This window comes from Ptychodera flava, chromosome 1 (assembly GCF_041260155.1).
Source record: "Ptychodera flava strain L36383 chromosome 1, AS_Pfla_20210202, whole genome shotgun sequence".
NCBI classification, from domain to species: Eukaryota; Metazoa; Hemichordata; class Enteropneusta; family Ptychoderidae; genus Ptychodera; species Ptychodera flava.
In genome coordinates, this window is record NC_091928.1 from 50,264,579 (window position 1) to 50,289,265 (window position 24,687).

Genomic DNA, 24,687 nt, shown 5'->3' on the forward strand with positions numbered 1-24,687 from the left:
TAGTTCCATCTTCTCTATTACAATAATGCAAAACATCACTTGCAAAATGATACAGTCAGCATTAAATCTTTACTATAACATTAAACTCACCTCCTAATGGATCACAGCGTGTGAAACAAACACTGTGTTCCAAGGTGTTCCTACGTTTGGCAAATCATGACATAATTTGATCACCATTCAACAGTCATTCATGAGCTGACATTGTTAATATTTTATTTAAAAAATAAAGTAAGTATCATAACTATATAGACCAAGAACCAACTGCATCATGTCATCGTCGATGACACAGTCCCAACTTGTTTATGGGTACTTTGACTATGTCAAAGAGGAAGGGTCCTCTTCATTAATTGCAATGCAGATGGGGCTCAATGGCCGAGAATGAGTTGTAGTACAGATATGGTTCAACTATTGGATAGAACAAGTCATATTTGAAGACGGTATTGACATGACATGACCAAACCCACTTGTCCCCGCGGACTACGTCCGTGGGGACTAAATATTATTTACCGTATGTCGAAAGCATTTTCGTAGAACTTTACGAAATAAATCCATTTTTCGAGTGAATTTTGCTAATGACATTCTTATTCAAACCAATGTTGCATTTAATGTTCCATCCTTTAAAAACATCAACTATTCCAACTTTGCCAATTTAAATTTTACTTTGATTCACAGTAGGCTTCCCTACGTCAACTTCAATGAAAAGGCCTGTCGTTTATACATTTTCCAAAGATGAAAGCTGTAAACTTCAGCATGTCATCTAAATCAAAACTAATAGTTTCCCTTTTATCTTCACATATTTCTGAAGACATTTATGGCAAACCCTTATAAAGTGAATATGAATTTTAAGTATATAACACTTGCACTGACAAAAATAATGGCATAATATGACACTATTCAACACACATCAGTTCATGCTATAGTGTTTTCATTAACGTTAAATAACATAGGTTCCCTTTTAGTGATGAGTTTTTCTAATGACGCATTCTGTTATTCAATTTAATACCTTGCATTTAATCTTTCATTTTTCCACTATTGTCGCGTGGGCAACTTAACTTTTACTTAGATTTAATTTTGTAAAACCCCGACAAAAGCACGATACCTACTGCAATGAATATCTTTAGCGTCTAGATCATCTAGAAGATATTTTTGAAGTGTTTCATATTGGAATCGAATGAAAAAAAAATTCTTAGAAGCACTACATTGATAACATATAGACCGTTTTGTCCCCACTGCTTCAGGTCAACATTTGGCACGGAATGCAATATGTGGCGCATTGGCGCATGTAGAGTCGACAGGGGTCAATCCTTACAATACTTAGCATTGATCAAGCTCCGAAGCATCAATGGACAAGTTAAATTGGTTTCCACATGCCACTCTAACTTTCTTAGATGTTGCAGGACAGTCTAATTTAAAATCATCCTCTGCAAGTCCGGAGTCTTTCCGAGCTGAACGGATGGCTTCCTTCGTTGCAAAGTACACCGATGAAGCTAGGAAGAGTGGTGGCTCCCCGATGCCCTGTGAAAAGACACAGTAGTAAGTTTTATAGAATTTAAGAGTACACTATAAACTATGGATTTACATTCTAAGGTAAAATAGATTTATCGCTTTCGACACAAAGTTTTTGTGAGATTGTCTCATTTGTTCAATTCAGTCAAAGTGAATTATATTATGTTATTGTATCGTATGTTACATTTTTAAAATTGTGTACATTTCTCCTCCACTTATTCTGATATGTATATACTGATTTGTAAGTTAGCTTAATGTCGTATCATGTCGTAAGCATGGATCATAACCTAGAAATTATGTCATCGGTCCCGATAAGAGTAATTTTTCTGCAATGGTCCTACTCCGGAAACGAAAAGACGCACTTTGTTCCATAGACCAAGTAGCCCAAGAGATCACGTGATGGCGGTACAAACAAACAAGTACAAACGCGTACAGAAATACACACTTCTATTCTCGTTTGAGCATGTGGTTTTTGTACAGGTCCTGTAACAGAGGTTATTTCTTAGGACTGTTGCAGGCACTGATCATACCCTATTACAGGCATGCACGAAAATCTGCCTGTAGTTTTCTTGCTATGTATGCGAATTCCGGGTTTGACCCATTGAGATCTTTAGCTATTAATTAAGGATCTCCTTCAGTGACTTCATTGAATGGACAAAAAGAGATGCTACGTGCGTGAAATTACCTTGGATGAGAAGACCGCCTTTGGATTTTCGGAATTTTCCAAGAAATGAATGTTGAACTCTCTTGGAATGTGTTGTACGCGCGGTATGTCGTACATGCCAGGACCACAGGTCAGCAATTCGCCTTTGTCAGACCAAATGAGTTCTTCTCTCATGAACAGACCATAGCCTTGCATGAAAGCTCCATGAATCTAGAGACGATGTCAAGAACGAAAGTTCGTTCAACTGTGAATGAACTCTTTACGGTATCAGATAGTACTTAAACTGCAATATCCATCTGTAGAGCCTGAAGATCGCGACTTGAAATATCTGTCTTTAACAACTGCTTAAATTGTTTAACGTATGGTGCTTTTGTTTCAAAAAGAGCATAATGCCATCTGGCATTCATGAACAATTGCAGCCGCAAATGTATACAACAAATCCATGAAGTTTTGACTTCCGGTTTGCCCATTTGTGATAAGCCGTAGAGTTTAGCTAACATAAGGTTGATGAATTGCATGGTATATGATACGGCAAGCAAGACATTTTTGCCACTGCAAAATGTTAACGAAGACTTGTCAATTTTCTAAATTGATAACTGCTGGTGGTGACCCATACGACATATTTTTTCTAACAATTGCATTCACTACTGGAGAACTGGAAAACTATTGGTACTGTCGTTTACCTGTCCCGTGTCGATAGCTGGGTTGACAGACCACTATGCCCTTGACAATGTCTGTACGTATCACCTGGTGTTCTCCGGTCAAACAATCAACTTCGACCTCAGAGCAGGCGACGCCATATGTGAAGTATTTGTATGGGTTACCCTTTTTGGTTATTGGATCAAGATGCGACTCGGCGTTGCTAACAAAAGGTAAGAGGTTCTGTTACATTAAATGTGTTTATTGCATCGTATGGCGAATCTTAGAAAAAATTTGCCGACTTTCACAATCAATCAAAGGGAGATGTAACTGTTTTTGGGCATGAATCTCCGAATTTCGTATAGGTGTACACTAACTTCAAAAGAAGAAACTCTACAATTTTAGTCAAATATGGGTTCAAAACTACATTTTAGCCAAATACTTACGTCAAACTCTTTCATTTTTTAGCTCACATTTGGTTATACCAATGTGAGTTTATCGTATAAGCTGAAGTTGATGGCGTCTGTATGTATGTATGTATGTATGTATGTACGTACAGTATGTCCGTCAACATCAAAAACACGCAAACCGCTGCACATTTCAGCTTGGTATTTGGTGTGTGGATGCATCCTGGGCTATAGATGGGATTTTGTTCAAATGAAGTCTGCATTGCCAAAATTATGCAAATGAGCTTCCAAAATGTGAAAATGGTCAAGAATTAATATCTCAAGAACCACTCTTTTGATTGCTTTGAAAATTTGTGTGCAAGTACCTTAGGTGAACCTTATACAGTTTTATGAATATTGTGAAGATATCCTTAATTTTGTATTTTTATTGAATTTTTTGGTGATTTTTCTCATTTTCAGTAAAAATTCTTCTTCTCTGAAACCGCCAGCCCAATTGCTCTCAAATTTGGATTGGATCTTTGCGAAGGTGTTACGCTTCTAATTTGTTGAAATTTACTATTTTGGAGCAATTTTGTCATTTTTGGTCAAAAAATCTTAAACAGTATTTTCTTTTTAAACCCCTGGACAGACAGCTTTTGCATTTGGTACACAGACATACAGAGATGACAATAGGTAGATATGTGGAAATTGTCCTGAAATATACAAATTTGTATTTTTAAGACAATATTGTCATTTTTGGTCAAGAAAACTTGATATCAAAATTACTTGTTTGATAGCTTTGTAATTTGGTATAAAGTCCCGAGGGATGTTATTAGATACCTTTTCTGCTCAAAGTGTTGGGAAACCCCCAAATTTGTATATTTTAGGTAATTTTCTCAGTTTGTGACCTTAAATGACCTACACCAACCCAGGATATCTTGTGAGACAGTTTTGAAGGCTGTGAACATAATTTTGTCATATTTGGTATCAATTTGTAGGAAAATTTGATCCAGAAAACAAAGCTTAAGTGACTTTTATCATTGCGGACCAATTTTTGCAACTTTTCTATGTAAGACATACAAGAACTGATGAGAATTTTGGATTCAGGATAATTCAAGATGTCATAATCACCATCCACAGTGGAAGGCATTTCACCATCTGTAACTAACTTAAGTGCTGTTTACATTAGAATGATAACACTCATGGCATTAATCAAAAAATCCCCAAGGTTGTAATATATATTTCATGTCATCTGGCGTTATGTAATACCAAGGGATGGAACATTTGATATTCAGGAGGGGGTAGGGTCTAGAAGATTGATGAGGTAGCATTACTTTTTTACCAGATCCCTTCTACATATTTTTACCCACTCCCACCTTTTCTTCTTATCAAACCTCCTCTATCTATTTTTTGCTGTTGACATTTGCTTATGTATTTAGAATCTGCTTGTCCCATTGCTATAGAAGTTGATATGCATGTTCCTAAAGATGACCTCATGTACCTAAGTTGGAGACCTTATTTACTTTTGTCATTCTTGTTTTCCGGGTTTACTGTGAATTGCTTTTAAGCATTGGCATTAGACGAACTAGACACATAGTCTAAATTGAGGTGTTGCCAACCAATTATCAGCTGAGCAGTAATTCCAGTCGACCACAGAGAAATCAACTCTGCCAAAGTTGAAACATTGTCTTGCAGCAGGTCAGATGTAGTCAAAACAACTACACCTGAAAGCAAGTGATAAGACTTGGACAGTGCTTAGACATATGTGGAGGTTTTGTTTAGACTACGTCTGACCTCCTGCTAAACAATGTTTCAACTTTTGCAGAGTTGATTTTTTATGATCGACTCATGTTACCGCTTAGCTTTTAATTGCACCTGACAATATTGGCAACACCTCGATTTAGACTATGTGTCTAGTTCGTCTAATGCCAATGCTTCATAGCAATTCACAGTAAATATTTCTCGAATGGACCAATTCAAACCGAATGTGAGCACACTGTCCTTGACGGTATTTTTACTATAGGACTCTTACAAGGCTCATAGTTGTGCTTGAGGTAAACATACGGTCAATGTCCCTGGAGCTACTATAGACCTGGATTGTATAGAGGACGTGCATAGTATAAAGCCAGATATAGAGAGTGCAGAGGTCCTTTAGCAATACAGTGTATCCTTATGAAAGAATTGTTTCAGTATGGCTCATACTTACAGACCCCTATATACATATAAGAACCGATAAATTGACCCAAAACACAAATTAAGTATTTCCTTACTATATGAAATTATCTCACTAAGGTCATCCGAAGGGACTTGTATACCAAATATCAAAGATTGTTTGAAGAAACAAGCAAACTAAGAGCCGAGAGAGCTTTGCTGTGTTATGTAGAGAATAACTATTTGGACATATGTGTTGATGAAGAAGGGGACTATCTTTGCTAATTTCATTTCAGGATGGCCAGACCAAAAATGGCTAAAATAGCAGCAAATATACAAAAATTGAAGATTCCATCAACATTTCAATCTATGTCACATTAAGATAAACACTAGGAACTGTACACCAAATAACAAAGCTATCAGATAAGTAATTTGAAGTAACAAAAAAGGCAAAAATGCCCCTCAAATACAAAATTGCAGATTTGAACACAATTTGGTTAATCCATAGAAACCTACGTACTAAATATCAAGGCTATTAGGAAACAAATTTAACCAAAAATGCTAAAATTGCCCCAAAATACAAATTATAGATGACATCAGAATATGGATATATCATAGTTTTATGATATTTGACCAAAAATGATAAAAATTACAAATTTGCATATATCATCACAATTTGAAAAAATTTAAATAAGGTCATCCCTGTAGGCTTGGATATGAAATATCAAAACTGTCTGACAAGCGGTTACCAAAACGGCTGTTTTGAGCTAATTTGCATATTTTCAATCATATCAAAAAACAAAAAAATACTAGTTTGTTAGGGACGCCTACGACCAATGTAAACACTGTATTTAAGGTACGTTGGCGATTAATGAAAGTTCGAACATGTTTGTTAACAAGGAATATAGTAAAATTTAAATGTTGCAGCTATGTTTACATGATGCATATAAATATCAAGCATGAGATATATTGATTGTGAACAAGAAAGTCGCATACGCGCAGTTCCGACGACTGCCACCTTTTTAAAATATAACGAAAATTAAAGTGTGAACAACATACAACAAACTTGTTGGTAAGACTGCACTTTTGCTCACACTTTCCCCAAGAAAACGTTGAAGCATTCGTTAACATGGCGAAGACTTAAAAGATCAGGAGTCATCTGGCAAAGTTGAGGATAAGGCTAAAATATTCTCTTAAAGTGCCAACATTAGAAAGTCATAATTGCCATTTTACCCTTATTTAATGTTATTGGTATACTATACCCTTAGTTAATGTTTTTTTATACAATTAACTTTTCTGATATCTATTGAAACCCAACTGTGTTAGCTTAACTTAATCAACAGGCTTCAAAATGAATCCACCAAAGTTAATACAGAGCAGACAAGCAAAGGAATTATCGTGACCCAACAGCTGTCGTCGAGGCACTTCCTAACTTTAGTTTTTTTCCTTGCTATGGCACAGTCTTCAGTGAAGTCATTGTGCAAATCTGAAGTTGGCAAAGTAAGTTTGACGTGCCAATCTTTCCTCATATTGCCCTGAGGTAATTAAAATGGCCAAAAACTTCTTACCCATAATATCCAATGGCTGACAGACTCACAAAGTTGTTATATGCTGCGTTGACCTTAAATGAGAGAAATTTAATTTTCAAAGTTATTCATACATCCACGCTGGTTTACATGCAACGTAAAATACAAGAATGAAGAGCAGGGTATGGTTTTTTTGGGAATATGCATGGGTTTGAACACACTCTTTCTTTGGTAGGTTTTCCTGTGTGGTATTTATGTTTTACCGCAACCATAACGAGGAAATCAGGTTTGTAAAGATACCGCAATCGAACCCACGGAGAGTATATAGCTGTTCTTCTTATTCAGAAAAAAACTGCACAGACAAGCAAACAAACAAACTATTACAAACAAACTTACCCAGTCTTCCCATGTACCACTGGTGTCCTTTTCCTTGTACGGTTGCAACCTACTTCTGATTTTCTCACAAGCATTCTAAAGCATTTGGGATAAGCCATAGAGATATGTACGTTAACGCCTTGGAAGTGAAACATTGCATGAAATCAATGCTGTATGAAGAATACTTTCAAACCATCCGGGTGCTTGGGTTTGAAAGCCTAGCGAAAACATTCAGATAATGGAGATTTAAGTATTTTGGCACTGCGAATATTTTAATATCGCAACATCAAGTGCTATTTCCCCCTAAGGTCAAATCACCGAGCCGTGTCTATGGATGCAACATGCTTCATTATCACCCTCAAACTATAGATGGTCTTGCCTGATAACATTGTTTTCTGTGGTGGAGACAGACTACAAAACTACCACACAAGGCAATTGGGTCACAAGGGTTGAAAAGCACAGGACAGTTACAATAGGACATATGATAACTACAGCTAGGAGGCATTGCTTCATTTGTGAAGCTTGTGAGACGCTTCAATTTTCTAGTATTGCTTTGAATACAGTTCAATATTGATCGCTGTATCTCAACATTAATATCATTCAAATGTCTATCCAATGTTTCCGATGTTTTAGAAATAGACACCTCGGATCAAATATTCCTTTAGTATACTGTGTTAGAGAATGCAAAATTTTGCCATAATCACATTGCGCTAACAATATACGAAAGAATGTAACTTGTTATTCTTTTACTGGTGTTAGATACTATAGGGGACGAGTATGTAGATGGACCTGTTAAACGTGCCTAATCCCTTTGATTAAGATTTCAGATTCTACATTTAATCACAGAAAACTCATGTTTCACATTAAGAAATGTACATGTGTGCTTGCTTGTAAGAAGAATGGATGAATTAGCAGCTAATGAGACACCCTGGATACATAATATTAACATCTAAACAGAAAATACTATGTATGAATATATTTCAAACTTTCACAGGCACTTCCTGGTAATATAAACATGAAATACACGGACCCTTCATATCTCAGTCCAGTGCATGTGTAGTGGACATGCAGTGCATATTACATGGCACCATTGTCACCAGGTGTAAAGTTGCCGCAGTGAAATGGGCATAAGCGTACTTTGCCTTAGGTAAAGACGAATATACCTGCCACTTACGCACGAAATATCTCACAGTCAAGTGTCTAAGCTAATGCGATGTTAGTTAATTTGTCAAGCAAGCATTTCTAATTCCATTCCTTGGGCATATTCTTAGGCTAGGTTTGTTATTTTTCATATGTGCATCATCCATACGCCAGCCGATTGTGCATCACATCAATACGTCGTTGAACTCAGGTTCGCATAGTCCATTTCATGTACAAAGACTACCTTGAATACATCACCAACAACAATAACCAGTCATTATTCGAAGTTAACGATGTCCCGACAACTTACTTTGATGGCCATGCCATTCAAATCGGTTCCAATACTTCCTCCAGAAGATGATGCGTTGGGCACCGATGCAGTACATGTATCCGAGATGTGAATACGATCTACCGGGATGTCCAAGACAGTGCTGGCGATCTGTATCATCTTGGTGTATAAACCTTGACCCATTTCAATACCACAATGACTGAGTAGAACCGAGCCATCGGTGTATACGTTGACCAAGGCACCCGCCTACACCATGTACAGAAATACTCAAAGTTAATCGCTTGGCATACTATATTAATATGGATAAAGGGAGTTAATGGCATTACAGAGAAAGCAGGCAATGTGAAGGCAATATTGCTCCATCTCAGAAAAAGTTCTCTGAATGTTGTCAGTGAGATATGCTACAGATTCAATCATATTCAAAAGGCAATTATTCTCCACTTGGCCTTGAAACTATATTAGAAGATATATTATTGCTCACCTGCTCCAACGGAGTACCCGGAATTCCCATACCAAATTTTGTTGGAACGATTGAAATACCCTTCTTTCTCCTTGTGGTTATTCTGTGTGAAAGCCACGACAGAAAATACTACGTTGAGAGACGATCCATATTTATGCACTTACCGAAATGAGAGCCGCAAAAGTTAAAGCTGGCTTTATTTTGTGTAAACGTCTAGTGTTTGGTATATGAGAAAAGTAGTTTGTGTTAGAGTTGAGGGGGGGGGGGTATATACAAAGATAATTGCTTTTGTGCAAACTATTCTATTTGTCGTGACTAATCAGCATTCATCAGTCAACATGGAGAGCTACTTGCATTAATCATTTTTAATTTTGGAAAGAACTAGCCTTTGAGTTTTGGAATGGGTATATAGCTCGACGACCAAACAAAGACCCTTTTACTTTGCGTTTACAGGGTTTTTGTCTCCTGTCCTGCTCATTCGAGCCATTTATTTGTATCATGTTCATTCTGTCTCCAAGTGTGATTCTTATGGTTGAGTGATCGATTTTTTTTCGACGCTGCGTATTGCATCTAAGCTATGTATAGTATGGTTGTGAAACCGTTGATCAAATTGGATTCCTTAATCATGGTTTGGTGAATATTAGGATATACTTAATGTGTTTAGATTTCTTAGCTACTACACTAAGTTTTGTAGGTCTGGGGATCAAGTCCTGATGGTTGCTCTTAATTAATCACTAATATACCGTGCATGGAGAGATACATAATTTGACATTTCGATCTTTTTTTGTTTAACTTTATTCAAAAAGGGTTAAAATCCAAAACAGGAAACCTGGTTATCATAAATGCTAATCTTCCCTAGGGCCCCTCACGCATACAAAATACAAAGATTGAAAGATTGAAACGTGCATACTCATATATACAAAAGTGTTGGCTCACCTGTTAAAGTCGCAAACGCCCTGAAGTCTTGAATTGAAATTACTGTATGTTTTACATTTTTCCCAACATTCCTTGATCTTGTTAACTTCAAGCTTTTGTCCACAGATTGTGTTCCCACCCTCGGATAAAAGGTTGATTTCTCGTATCTTAAAAGAGATAACCTCAGTTTTAGGAAAAACATTTTCCTGTTAAGGTATTACACGACATGTTACTGTAAAACAACAAATGTTCATAGGACTCAAGATTCATCATCACGTTCTTTAGTTTCAAAGTACAGCAGTTTTCCTCGGGGCTCATTCTATGCCGTATGTAATCTATCAACTATCCACAATCTAACCCTTGCTAGTCCCCGAGCAGTTTAATACGTGTTTGTCTTTTGTAATCATTTTTACAGCTTAAATGAGAGATCTTATTATGCAGGGACATAAACATGTTTGTAGGTAATTTTTTCAGACAATGCTATCACCTTCGATTAAGAGTACTGAAGAGTTATACTTGGTTTGAGCACAAAAGCCTTTACATGCCTGTAATTCCGGTAGTCCACAGCAGGCAGCAACCTTGCTGAGTACATTTTCGAATATCATCATCCCCTGTGGCTTGCCAAATCCTCTCATGGCTGTATTTGAAGGCAAGTTTGTTTTGCAAGCATAACCTTTGATCTTGACGCAGGGAATACTGTAAACGCTTGTCGTTTCAATCATGCTCTCAGTGACAACCTGGAGTTGGATAAAGTTACAGTGTGTTAGTTAGATATATTCTCTCTCAGCGACAATTGAAAATTTTGTATTGTTGATCATGCTTTCCTGAAAAAGTAAAAATCAGTTTCAAATATGTGGGTACCATGAGTTAACACTTGCATGATGTGATAGGTCCGTAGAATGTCCAGCATTGAAGAACATGTTGATGTCGAGCGCAACAAGGCGACCATTCGAAGAAAACCCAACCTTGTACTTGCAAAAGACAGGATGTCTCCCTCCAGATATTCTCATGTCAACCTCACGGTCCAACACACACCTAACCGGCTTCCGTGTTCTGATTTGAAAGAGTAAGGACAATTTGAGTGAAAAAGATGAGTCATTGATCACATGGTGTAAATTTTAGTAACACTAGAGAAATTATCTCTGAAGAAGAGTGTTCATAGAAGACATAGCAAGCTCCATCAGGCAAGGTTTTGACAATTTCAAAGCATTTTCTGTCCCTGTTTCCCTTATCTTAATCCCTAGTTGATCGTTTTGTCCATTCATCCAACAACTCGTTTAAACTCATGTGATTTGCCTACCTTGCAATACTCGTAGAAGAAGAATTGTCGAGAAAAATAGCTACAGCACTCGAACAATATGAAAAGATCCTTACTTGTGTGCTGCGACTGCGCAGATGGCAGATGTAAGAGCAGCTCTCTTCTCCTTCCCTCCAAATCCTCCACCGATACGTACAGTTTGAAACTTGATTTTATTGGCTGGATAGCCGAGTGCATTTGATATAATTTTCTTTAGCAAAAGAAAACAGAAGGCAACATATCAGAAAAGGACTGCAATACGAATGTTGGGATGAACAAAATTCAAGGTCGTTGGCTTTCCATAAATATAAAAGAATTAGACACATACAAACTTCCGTTTTGATTGTTGTATATAATTGTTTGTTTGTATGGCGATTGGAAGAAATAAGAATGTAGAGGAGGCATCATTGGCCAGTGGCTAGATCAGTGGACGCACCATCACAAGATGGTGAGTGCGAGCCCCAGTATGGCCATGGTGTTGTGTCCTTGAGCAAAGCACTTTATTCTTCATTGTTTCTTCCAACCAAGGAGTGACGGTACCTGGTAGGACAGTGGTTGTAATGTGTGTGCGTTAAGCTCTGCTGCGCTGATTAGCTGCACATATGAGCTGCTGTTTGCTCCTCGGGGAGTGGGGTGGTATCAAATAAGGTGCAATGACCAGGGGTAATAATAATTGTAAAGCGTCTTGAGCACAACTTCTGGATGTGTTCGCTACATGAGAACCCCTTATCGTGATTATTAATGTAGGATATGATTTGTTGCTGCAATATAAGATAGGGTTTGACCATAGATATTGAAGATGATCCACGTTAAATAGAGGATACAGAACATTCACACGAAGAAATGTGTCTTTGAGTAATAAAGAATACTAATGGATTTGACGGATAATTTTACATACTGAATCGCCAGACTGGTTTTGCGTTGAAGCGATCACGTGGAGACTTTGATCTCCTAAGTCAGGAATGACGATACAACGATGTGTTTCCATGTAGAAATGCTCCTGTCCACCAAGTCTCACTTCTCCCTCGATGACCTTTTCAGATGACGCAAAACCTTCCTCAACGCTTGGGCCATCTTCGATATCGTGCAATGGCGTAAAGAAGGAATCCTTCTCTATTGCTTCCTTATTCGAACATATAAAATACATAGATAAAGCTACATATTTACATTAAATATATTGGTATTAGGATGCCATGATGTATGCATACCAACTACATATAATCGCTGTTAGGGTATGACATGAACATATTAAGTTGATACTTTACCATACCTCGATAGTCAAAATGGCTTTAAGGTCTTCATATTCTACCTTGACCAGTTTTGTAGCTCGGGTCGCCAACTCTTTAGTCTCGGCAACAACGGCACCAATGACCTGCCCAACACAGTGTACCTTATGTTTGTGTAGAGAAGAGGAAACAATGTTTGTTGAAATCGATCGTTATCTTTGTCTTCATCTTTCAGGCTGATCTTCATATTCGTTCAAACTGATAATAGTGTCATTCAAAAATCTATAGGGTTGTGATACGGGAAGAAAAATCTGAAACTCATCACATTTCCCCCTTGACCATGCTTTATGCTTACTTTCTCCACCGACAAATGACCTTTTCCTGTATGCTGTGCGATCATTACCTTATTTGAGGCGAAGATTTCTTCGCCGTCATTTGATAACACATTTCTGCCAGGAATATCAGTAGCATCCAGAAAACACACGACACCGTCAAGCACCAATGTTTCGGTTGCGTCGATAGATCTATGAATGCAGGAGAGAAAACCCTGATAAATAAGAAAACTGAAGACAGAATGTTTTGACGATCGAGGAAGACATCTTTAAATATAAACATATATACATCTTTGTTATATGAAATTCTCGGAAACTTAAACCTCCAAAGCTTTAACACATGTGATTTCGTAGACCATTTTGTTACGAAGTAGAAAACTCTTTAACATGTGAATAAACACATTTCATAATGATTTTACAATTATCAGCTGGCCTATTCTATCTTTCCTAACGAAAACCCCACAGAACAGCAGAGTGGAAACACATTACCTGATCATTGCGTGGGCTGTTTGGCTTGTTACTAGGGACACGGCAAGCTCATCTGTGAAGGAAACGTACAAACGAATATAACACACACATACATGTCTATATCTATCAATCCTATTCATGCAAAAAAATATGAAATATATATATATATATATATATATATATATATATATATATATATATATATATTATATATATATATATATATATATATATATATATATATATACATGTGATGGTCCTTATTTGCATGGATAGGGTAAGACTCTTACAAATGTTTCAGATTCGAATATGTAATGTAGTAGGCGTTCACCGAAATCCGAAATTCAGCTTGATACGAACTGACGTCGAAAACATAATGTATATTACACAAAAAAAGGAAATCGAGAGAAGCACTCTAGATTACCTGATCTTGAAGGGATATCATCAATGAAAGTAGCTTCACCAGTTGCTAGTTGCTTCGATGAAACGTGCTTTAGGGGATCACCGACTCCTCCGGATGGCCTTTCCTATTTGAATAAGTATGGAGCGGTTGATTCTTAAGTGATAGGTTTTGAATGTAAACGTTGTCAAATGTAATATGAACTTGTGATATAATCAGAAAGACTATTAAGGTGCCATATTCTAGGATGTGCACATTATACAGATAAAATTCTTTGAATGTTTGGGGAAATGTTGAGGTGACGAAGCTCTTCGGTTTGATGCATCAATATCATCCATATTGTGATCGCAGTGAAAAAGAAAGGCAACGTAATACTGATAAGATAATGTATAAACATTTAATTATAATTTTTCGAGTTTGTACGCTTTGATTGTTATAGACAGTTAAGACGTGATGACGTAGCTGTAAGTATAATCAATCTATCCACGATCGAAATGCGAACGCTGTAAATATAATAAACGTATCCCAGCTTCAATGCTGACATATATTCAGCCATTCACTTAAACTACTAAATGATGGTAAATAATGATCATTTATATAACAATATTGCAAATAATTACCATTGACATCCAAACAGCTTTCGTTTCAGGGTGCTCATAGTATAGAGATCTCTGTGGTATAATCGTTCGTTTGTCAATATTCCTTTCTCCATTAACAGTGTGGTAAAATTTGCAGAGAAAGCTTTTCATCAAGGTCAAACCATAAGAAGAGGTTTTCATTATTTTATCGATTTCAGAGAAAACATCTTCGATAAGGTCACCTGTCCATAGTCTGAAACAAAATGACAGTTCAATGATTCAACACTCACGGGAACTTCACTCTTGTACCATATGTCGGAAATAAACACGCATAAGAAATAATGTAAAACATTCCTTCGGACAGAATTTTCCCCGGGGCTATCTTTCGCCCAGTTTAGACGATGTATTCATTGTTTCGACAAAGTTTGTTCGCGATGTGTGATAGTGAGTGAACGAGCATGAGTGCTTCATGAACTCTATAGCATGTGGAGCAGTTGTATCACCCTTTTTTGTAAAACTTAACCCTATTTGTAACACTAACCCGATTTGTTATTTGTTATTATTACATATGGGGTTAACTTTTGTTACAAATTGAGTCAGAACGATTTTTGTCAGAAAAGCAGATTTTTGACGTTTTCGACCGAAATTAGTGAAAATTGCACCAACAATTAAATTTGCCATATATCCGCACAACCTGACTATCTCTCATGAGTTTTATTCCAGGAAACCTGCACACCGAAATTAAGAACAATCTGACGAGCAATTTCCGAAAAAAAAGAGTTTCGACAAGGAAAAAACAGGAAAAATGCCCCCCCCCTAAGTTCAAAATATGCTAATTTCATCAAAATTTCAACACATATTGTCAGTTTTTTCCTTAAAATTAGGTTATTGGTACAAATAGGGTTGTCCTGTTACAAATTGGGTTAGTATTTCAAAGAGGGTTGAGATTTGTTACAAAGTTGGTTAGTGTTACAAATAAGGGTTTAGCTGTTACAAATAGGGTTAGTGAGTGTTACAAATAGGGTTGATTGTTACAAATAGGGGCGATACAGGTGTCGAAGTCAGAAGAATTTTTTTCTTAGCGTTATTGAACCACTTTTTTGAGATCGGGGATTTCGCCGAGCGTTTCTGTCTGTTGCTTCTCCGCTAGGTGACTGGATGCCGTATGTTGTGCGTTCTCACTCATTTTATGCATTCTACGCCCGTACTTTTAAATGCTAAATGAATACTATAAAAAATAAATAGCTGCTGACGTAAGGTGTACACTGTGATATGTACATTTAAGGTACAGTTTCTCACAGAATTAATCAAGATATTGCTGCCATTTTTAATGTCGAGTGTCAGAAAAGTTTTAGCAATTCATTTCATTATACCAAATTTTGCACAGCGACCCCTTATTTTTTATCCTGATTACAAAAGAGAACGGTTTGCGGTTTTCTTACTGAAAGTTTCAGCAAATGTCACAGTACCTCGATTAAGAGGCGAGTACCTAAAACATATTTAACGCACCTTCCTTTACAGATGCTAGACACACTACCACAGACGACAGGAGTTTCCTTAATACCACCAATACACAGAGTAAAATCTTGAACGACGTCTGACCCATTGTTGAAAGTGACCGTCATTCCAGCATTAAAAACATCGTTAGTGTCACGACGATGGGGGATTTTCGTCTGGTATCCATGGATATACTGTTCCTGCAAACGATGTAAGTGTTACAAACTACAGTTATCTTAGGGCTGAGGACAGGACAATCATCTGTTTTTCAAATCGCCGATCTTAAAAACCTTGGAAGATAAGAGATTCGAAATTTACTCTTTTGTGAATTGGAGCACCTGGTAGGTATAATCCTTACTTTGGCAATGTTTTCTGAAAGAGTATCCCTTTTCCTACCGATAAATGAAATGGGCCCCACCCTTTACTGTGATTTCAGTATTCCAAAGGGATAGTCATTTTTTTCTGAAAGTTACTCCACCAGTAGTTGACATCGGTCAACTTAAATAGAAGACACGAGATATTAGCTATAGGATTTATTTCTTACCTCAGCAGGTTTTGGCAATGTGATATGCACAAGTACTTCATCGTCTTTTAAACGGGTTTCTCCCGAGTTTAGAAAAGTTAGCAGTCTTTCTTGCTTTTCTCCTGCAATATGCAATTTTTTCTAATATGTTTGTTTCAAGGTAGAACGCGTCTCGGGGAAAAACAATCGGACCGTCAAATTTCTACAATTCTTTTCTGATCTACCGCTTGTTGAGGCTCATTTTAAAGCTCTTGTAAAAAGAGAAACTTTCACCAGCTTATTTTTTCGAAAATCCAAAATTAAATTATTTCCTCATAGAATTAACACAGGAATGGCAGCCAATTTGAATTTTAAATATCGCACAATATTGGGTAATTTGATTCAATTGCTAGTTCCAAAGTTTACATGGTGACCCCGAATTTTATTGACGATTTGGCAAGAGAATGGTTTAAAGTTTCATCCAGGAAATTTTTAGCCAAAGTTCAACTCATTCACTTTCGAGGAGTATACTCTATTAAGGAAGTACGCGCCTCCAAATTTATGTTAAACCTTTCCTCAACTGTAAACTTCTGGAAAGAAACTTGAACCACTTATTTTCCAATTCAAGAAAAAAATCCGGGCTCACGGTGAACACGTTGGTACTAGAGAAGATCATTCCTCAAGAAAGTCAGATACATTTCCAAATGACCGCCGTACCTCTATGGAGAAAAATATCATAATCATAAGACAATGAAAAGTAAAGTTGCTCCACGGGCTTCAGGATGAGCACCTGGAAAGTGGTATACCAAAAGAGTACTACAAAAGTTTGAGGCTCCAAATATCGGTCTTTAAAGTGAATTCAGTCTTAAGATACAATGTGCTTCGCGTTCTGTTTTGGAATACCAATGCTAGCAGTAATAATCAATCACAGACTCGTATGGTTGCTGTTTGCTGCCTTTGCACGGATTCGAATAAATAGAAGATGACGGCATTGGGTTACGATGATTATAGCAGGGATTGCTTACCTATCTGTGAGCCAATACCCACATTACATCGAGCAGCAATGACCAATGGTATGACGTCAGACAATCTTGAGGCTGACACGATATGTCCGCCAAGAGTCTGAAAAATACGAGTGTGTACAAACATACATTATGTCTATCTATATTCATGAATTCTGAAAAATCAATCGATCAATCTATCAATCTATCTATCCATCTACCGATGATTTCGTCTGCTATAAGGTGATGCCGACATCGAATTTTGAGGGGACAGTAAGAACAGGACATTTGGGAGGCGAAATAATGTAATAATATACTCATGCCGGAAAATGCCAAGAGAGTTTGACCGGTTAAGAAGGGCTTGACTACGCAGTTTCTGCGTAGTGAAGCTTCATTACGTATTCATGGTGACCCCTGGCCAGCTGTCAATAACTTTGGGGGCTTTTGTCTTTTTGCCTGCTTTGCATATGCGTCGTTGGACACGACCTGCCAATCACCTAGGTAGTCAATTAAACTATTAATTGACTGTTTACCGACCCAATTAACACTATCCAGCAGTATCAGTCATATTTTAATCGCGTGGCCCGGGTGGGCACAACGTAGGAACGCGTGTATTTCTATGTGTACGTTTCACTTGTGGTGTTGTTTGTATCATTGTGCGTTTGAAGTCCTGTTTCACCTACAGTATTACCTTCAAGGTGACGGGCTTACTATTAATGTTCAGTATCATTGCACCGAGTTCTGCCCACGGTGAAAACCACCTGTTTTGCCTACTAATTACTGTCCGTCGCTGCCCGTCCTGAATGTAGCCTATCATAGCTACAGTAATCAGTCAATATATAATGCCCCCGCCTTATACTTTCTATATACACTTGTAAAATCATAGTCCGAGCCGTAAAATTGTTGACTTTCGATCCGATATACAGGTTGATCGTTGAATCGCACCGGCGCATCCATGTTTACTTGCCCAATAAGCTTACTACTCTGCAAAGGGTGGGTAGATGGAATTCCAGGGCCAAAATGAACACCGGGGCGAAACTTTTTGTGAATCCATGTGAAAACATAAATCATTTATCTGTTTTGATATATACTCCTTAATTGTAAGTTTGATCAAAACCGAGACCACATTCAAGGGCTATGCAGACTATCCATGTACGCACACACAGGCAACCAACGGTGAATATCAGCGTCAGCGGCATAACTATCTGGTCGTAAATCGATCGGCGGTTTGGGGGCCCTGGACTATGATTTTATAAGTTTATATCACAAACAAATGTTGTGGAATATTAAGATATCGACCTATTACTGTATTGAAAAGGCCAATTTCGTGACGGGCAGTGCTAGAAGAATGACGGGCAGGGACGGCAGTAATTAGTAGGACCGTTTCTTTGAATACTGTTCGATATTAAGTGACGGTCAAACTTTTGGGTGGTGCGCGTGACCGGCGGCACTGACACAAACTGGTTTGACAAGCATATAATTCAGGTTTTGTTCAGTGTTGTTACCATTTGTCCGTGGTGGAAAACATTGACGGAAAACCAGAGAAAACGGTCCCGCTCCGAGAACAGCCCCGAGACGGGGACGGCCACACTTGTGGTGTTGTTTGTACCATTGTGCGTTTGAAGCCCTCGTGTTATCTACAGTATTACCTTCAAGGTGACAGGCTTACTATAAAAGTTCAGTGATCATGGCACTGAGTGTGTTACATTTCATGATGTAAATCACGCAATGTTTTTTTTACATATATCGCAAGGATTAGTTTTCGCTTTCTTTTGCCCTCGCGAAGTTTGCGAAAATTTCTCGCTCTGAAAAAATTTCCGGCCACAGTATCATTGAACCCACTCATTTTTTTCTGGGTGACCTGTGACCAAATGTACGTAATAGTGAAGTCGATCATGCGGGGAAATAAAGGAGTATTAAAAGCAAAGTTCTATTCTTCTATGTCCGTTCATTGTCAAAAGTCAAGGCAAAATGGTGATCCTGAATGATTTCATGACCATTGGGCGATAGAACTTTAATTTACTCTGCAGTGCCATTGAGCCATTGAACTCTTCTCTTCTCTTCTACCATAGACAGTTCTCGCTATACTGTCTATGTTTATAAAAATAAAGTCATCTGGCATTTTGAAATTTCTGTAGGCTCATATCGAAGTCGGGCGATTCCATGGCTCTTTGGGGCAATTAAGTGTACGTCGAGCTTAAGGAATGTGGTTACATTCGCGATGTTTTATTCGAAATCATTTATTCTAGGGCAAATGCACACAATTATGCCGTTGGAAATACTGGCCGCTCATAAACAAGACAATAAACTCAATATGTGTGCATCTTTACTTTTATTGTCAAAGTGCCAACGACACCTACAAAATACAGAATAGTTCAGTCCAGGTATTTGCAACTCTGCCATCAGACTGGTCAACCGAAAATCAACCATAGGTGTCTTTTGGCACGCGTATACGCCAGACACCTAGGCGACGGTAATCCGCACCACTTATCACTATCTTGAAGGTACTCCTCTCCCTATACCACTGGCGATCCCGCCCTAAAGGCAATACGTCATTCGACCAAGCATTGTTATTGTAATTTCCTGCATAAAATTAACAGCGAGGTCAACCGGTCAAACTCTCTTGGCATTTTCTCTCATGAGTTTGAATCTTTAATTTACCCTTCTGTTATTTCACTGCAATTTTTGTCAAAAACCAAAGAAAACATGTCACGGTCGCAAAGCATGGAACGCCTGCACAAAGGTAGTGGGCTTGTAGCTTGACAATCGCTATAAAAGAAACAAAACGATCGCCAATCTCCACCGGCTTGATGACCATTCCAGCTTTTGGCCATACAAATTTGACGTGGGCACTATACGGTCAAGGCCCCGAGAATCGTATAGTTCCCACGTCTATGAATATTCAGCGTGAACGAGGGCGATAAAACTACAAAGACTGCTTCGGATAAGGCCAGCAGGAACACAAACAAATTATCTCCTCTGCGTCCCAAATTCTACACTTGGCTCTTCTAAGTATTTCTCTGCACTCCCACCTGGCCAGTCCACAACGACTGGATTTTCGGTAGTTGAGAACGTCGACACCAAACGATGTGAGTTGAAACGGATACTAGCAAACTATTAAAAGTGCATTTTATGTTGTAAAATACCAAAGTCACCAATTTTGGTCGAAAATGAAAAGAAATGCGCTGCGACACACGATAATTTCGAGTATTTTAAGCCCCACAGTCCCTCAAACCACGGCCATACATGAACACACTCGCTTATGTCCGTACCGTAAGCTCCGAGTGCTTGCGATCGTGTCGATCGGTACAACGGTATGACATATATGTATCAATGGTCCAGTTCAAGTGACCTGAATGACTACAAAACCGATGTTTTCTCCGTTGTTATGGACAAGGGTCCGGCATTCACAGACACAGAACATTTCGGCTATGGGACATAACAATAAAACAAAAACTGACCAACTTCGCCTGTTTGTAAGCGCTAGCGTTCCTGGGGACAAGGATTCGCTCAGCCCGTACCCGGGCCCGTACCTCGATCCCTGCTTTGTAATAGCTGGCGGTTAACTGTTTTTATCTTTTATCTAATGTAAGCCTAGTATATCCATGTGAGATATACATGTGGTCCAATTTTGATATACTGTAGTCTAATTTTGATATGCTGACTTATTCACTATATTAAATCACATACAAACAGAAAAAATGCTCACATGCCGGCTAGCCCGTGTAACGCCGGGAACACACGGAGGCTGTACGCAACTTACGGCTAACATTGCCGGCCAACTTCAAGAATCATGTCTCAAATTTTTCCTTTCTCCTCCAATAAACCCGAGACAATTTTACTGACAGTATTATGCTATTAATAACCAATCTTGTTATGAGGAACTGTGTATACACTAAAGTTTTCGATTTCATAAACCAGAATTCAGATCTCTCTGTTCAAGTAACGAAGTTTCTCTTAAAACTCAACCAACAAGACTCAAATTATGATGATCGTTCTTTCTCATATGTCGCCGTAGCAGCAGCCATAGCTCTCATACGTTGCGACGTAAAAACTCTTTTTTTCCGTTGCATGACTCTGAGTTTCCCTTTGCAATCCATATTCGTTCGAGAAAAACGAGAGCTATGACTGCACAGATGAATGCTGCTGCTTCCTTATGGAATAGACTTTCTAGTCATATTCAAAGACATCAAAGACCTGCTTCTTTAAGAAAGCATAGTCATGCAACACTGTGTAAAGCGCCAGTGAAAATTTTCTTTATGCTTTGTCTAGAAAACTTAGAAATAGCTTTAGGACCCGATAAACAAAATGTTACACTTTGTGGGGTGTTTGGGTGTTCGTGATAAGTGGAACGGCGTTTCTGTCCTATCACTGGCCATGCTTGGTTTAGGCGTCAAATTTAAAATTCATTGTTATCAGTCAGTACATATTGACACACACACACACCCACTAACTCATTAAGCTGGCAAACGCTCTCGCAGAAATTTGTATGGCAAAAAGCTGTCATGCTTGCACGAGTGAAAAGGAATTAATTTTCAGGCAAAGGATAGTTTTGAATCGGTAATTATTCTTACTGTTTTGTAACACCAAATCAGATCATAACTACTTCGTTCGTACGACTTCCTTTAAGTCTATATATGATTCATTCCGTCTGTGTTTTTGTCCGTTTCAGCACTCCTATTTTTTCCTGGGTTTTGCACAGTTTGTCTCTTACTTACAGCAGTATTCCTTGTGTGAATTCCGCCTACAGTCCTCAATACTTCAAAGACTGCTTTAAACAACCTTCTGTCTTCTTCTGCAGCCAAAATACAAACGATGAAAAATGGTTGTTATTGTTGTCCTTATTAACATGCAAGCTTTCGATGAATTGGTCGAAATACTTAAATATTGCTTTTATCAATATACCCACACTTTAGCAACGCCATTTGGTTACTTTCAAGCTTTATGCTTTCAAACGTTGCAATTTACATGGGAGACAATAGCGTTGAGAGCAGTGCATGTACAGTAAACTAGCAGGTGTGCTTTGAAGTATATGTATGCTTTTAATCAATAAAAAATACTGACAGGAAAAAGTAAACACAATTCTGCACGATCTTTAATGATGTACTTACGAGGGACAATTTGACACATTTCTTGTAGATATTTCATAATCCTGCTGAATGTGACAGCGGCACCGATCGTCAAACCATCACTTGTTCTTGATACAGTATTCATTTCTTGCACGTGAGAGATACAAATCATATTGCAGTGCTCAGAGTTGTTCAGAAGTACATCTAGACCTAAAATGTACAGGGAACAACACATTTAACAGCAAATTAGAAGCTTTGAACGTGCAACTTTTGCTCGTACAACAGTGTCTATGATTTCAGAAGATTGTTACTGTACTGAAAATTAAAGTACAGGAATGATCTATTTATTTTAATGATATTCGAAGATGGGACAAGATGAGAACTTTTCAAGAGCTCCCACGGATATAAAAAAAAACTGGTCAAGAACCTTAACATTATTACTAACCTATGTCATTGTAACCAGCAACAATGACTGCATCTGGGTATTCATGTCGGAGAAGCAGTAACTTTTCCAAACTGGTTGGTCGAAACCACGTAATGCCATTCATAGAAAACTTCCAGAAATGCGCATTATACGATCCATCGACCTGATAAGTACATGTTGAAATAATTGCATCGATTACAATCACCTATGATGAATGACGATATTTACTGAAATATTTCTATGCCGACACTTACGATGTAAATGGGTCTATCATGACCACGCTATCTACTTCCGTATCAGGTCTACACCTTAAACTTGAGGATATTATGTGTCAAAATACAACCATTTTGTAGGTATACGAATAACACACCGTAGCAGAAGAATTTATGCCAAGTCATGGAATTGTGGACACAGGAATGAAAATGTCACAGCGACTCTACTCACGAGAAGTTCCGGTGGAAATATGAGATCCTGCGTCTCGGTCATGCTTGCCGACTTGTGCTCTTCTTTTCCGGTGACACTGTGTTTAGTGTCCCGAGATCTGTCATCAGTACAAGTCTTTCCTCTACAGCAACTTTGACCTGCCGAATTATTGCAACACCTGCTTTCCTGTTTATGAGGTTAGATAGATAGACAAGTAGATAGATAGATAGACAGATAGATCGACAGAAAGATAGATAGAAAGAGAGATGGATGGATAGACAGATAGACAGACAGACAGACGGACATTAATAGTTTAAGTAGATACGTAGATGGATAGGTAGATAAGGAAGAATTGTGGGGGCTTTACATTTTGTATTTGTTTATTAATTAGTTGATCATAAAGATATAGGCTCACACATGTAATTAATGTATGTGATTGTAAACTGTTATTACTTTCACGACAATGTACCAAAAAATGATCCCTGCGTAATCATCATACTTTCAATATGGGAAGTTACTGGCACAATACACCAAAATACAGAGTTAATTGTTATAAATAACATTCCATTAACATGCTGTAAATCTATTTATCTAACTATTCTATCCACCACGCATCGAAATGATGCATGCATGTTTGTTTGGCGAAAGGTCTATGACGTCATACATGACTGAAAGTGTAGAATCCATTCAGAATTGGTGCGTATCCAGTACAACGACATATCATTCCCTCCCATGACATCTCGATTTCTTCTTTCGTCGGTGCTGGGTTGTTACGAAGTAAGGTGTACATTGTCATCACCATTCCTGGTGTGCAAAAACCACACTGGGTACCATGGTAACGGATCAGACTTTCCTGGAAAGTAGTAGATATATTTGCTTAAATAACTGAAATAGTTCGAATATTATTTACTAAGATTTAATTTTGTTCGTTTAACGACGGATACAGTTCACTGGCAGTAGTAAATTACTGTATCTGAACCCCCACAAGTATTTGATAAGAAAAGAATCGTAAAAGTTGAGAGTCCGACTATCTGCCCCCTAGGCGCATCCTACTATAACGCTACACTGGCAAATACGTTTGTTCTGAACACAACCAAAAGCTTAAGCAACATTCTTTCTGTTATTGAAGTAATACTAATATTTTTGATTAATTCTCACCTGTATTGGATGAAGTCTGTCTCTTACACTGCCAAGTCCTTCTATAGTCGTTACTGCCATGCCATGGATTGAGCATATCGGCACCAGACATGCGTACATGCAGTCATGACTACAAAGAGAATGTAAACATTTATAGTGCCAAAAAGGTTCAGCCGGTCAGTATTTTATATTGTTGCTATTTTATTGTTTAAAAAGTTTACATGAGGTTTAGAGACATAGAGGGTGACTGGAGTAGTTGGAAATGTCCATAAACATTCGATA

General features: G+C 38.0%; 1 protein-coding gene, 1 long non-coding RNA gene and 1 pseudogene across 2 annotated transcripts; all 3 read right to left on the reverse strand.

Annotated features, from left to right (window-relative positions):
* Positions 1-631: 631 nt before the first annotated feature.
* LOC139145425 (xanthine dehydrogenase/oxidase-like) lies at positions 632-9,093 on the reverse strand (annotated as a pseudogene).
* Positions 9,094-10,521: 1,428 nt separating this feature from the next.
* LOC139145432 (xanthine dehydrogenase/oxidase-like) lies at positions 10,522-12,495 on the reverse strand. Its single transcript, XM_070716615.1, has 4 exons — positions 12,247-12,495; positions 11,426-11,559; positions 10,930-11,104; positions 10,522-10,788 (listed from the first exon to the last, which is right to left on the reverse strand). The coding sequence occupies exons 1-4, from the start codon at positions 12,493-12,495 to the stop codon at positions 10,522-10,524; spliced, it is 825 nt and encodes a 274-aa protein (XP_070572716.1).
* Positions 12,496-13,393: 898 nt separating this feature from the next.
* LOC139140482 (uncharacterized) lies at positions 13,394-14,598 on the reverse strand. Its single transcript, XR_011553997.1, has 3 exons — positions 14,395-14,598; positions 13,799-13,901; positions 13,394-13,447 (listed from the first exon to the last, which is right to left on the reverse strand). It is a non-coding gene; the product is annotated as an uncharacterized lncRNA (long non-coding RNA).
* Positions 14,599-24,687: the final 10,089 nt, after the last annotated feature.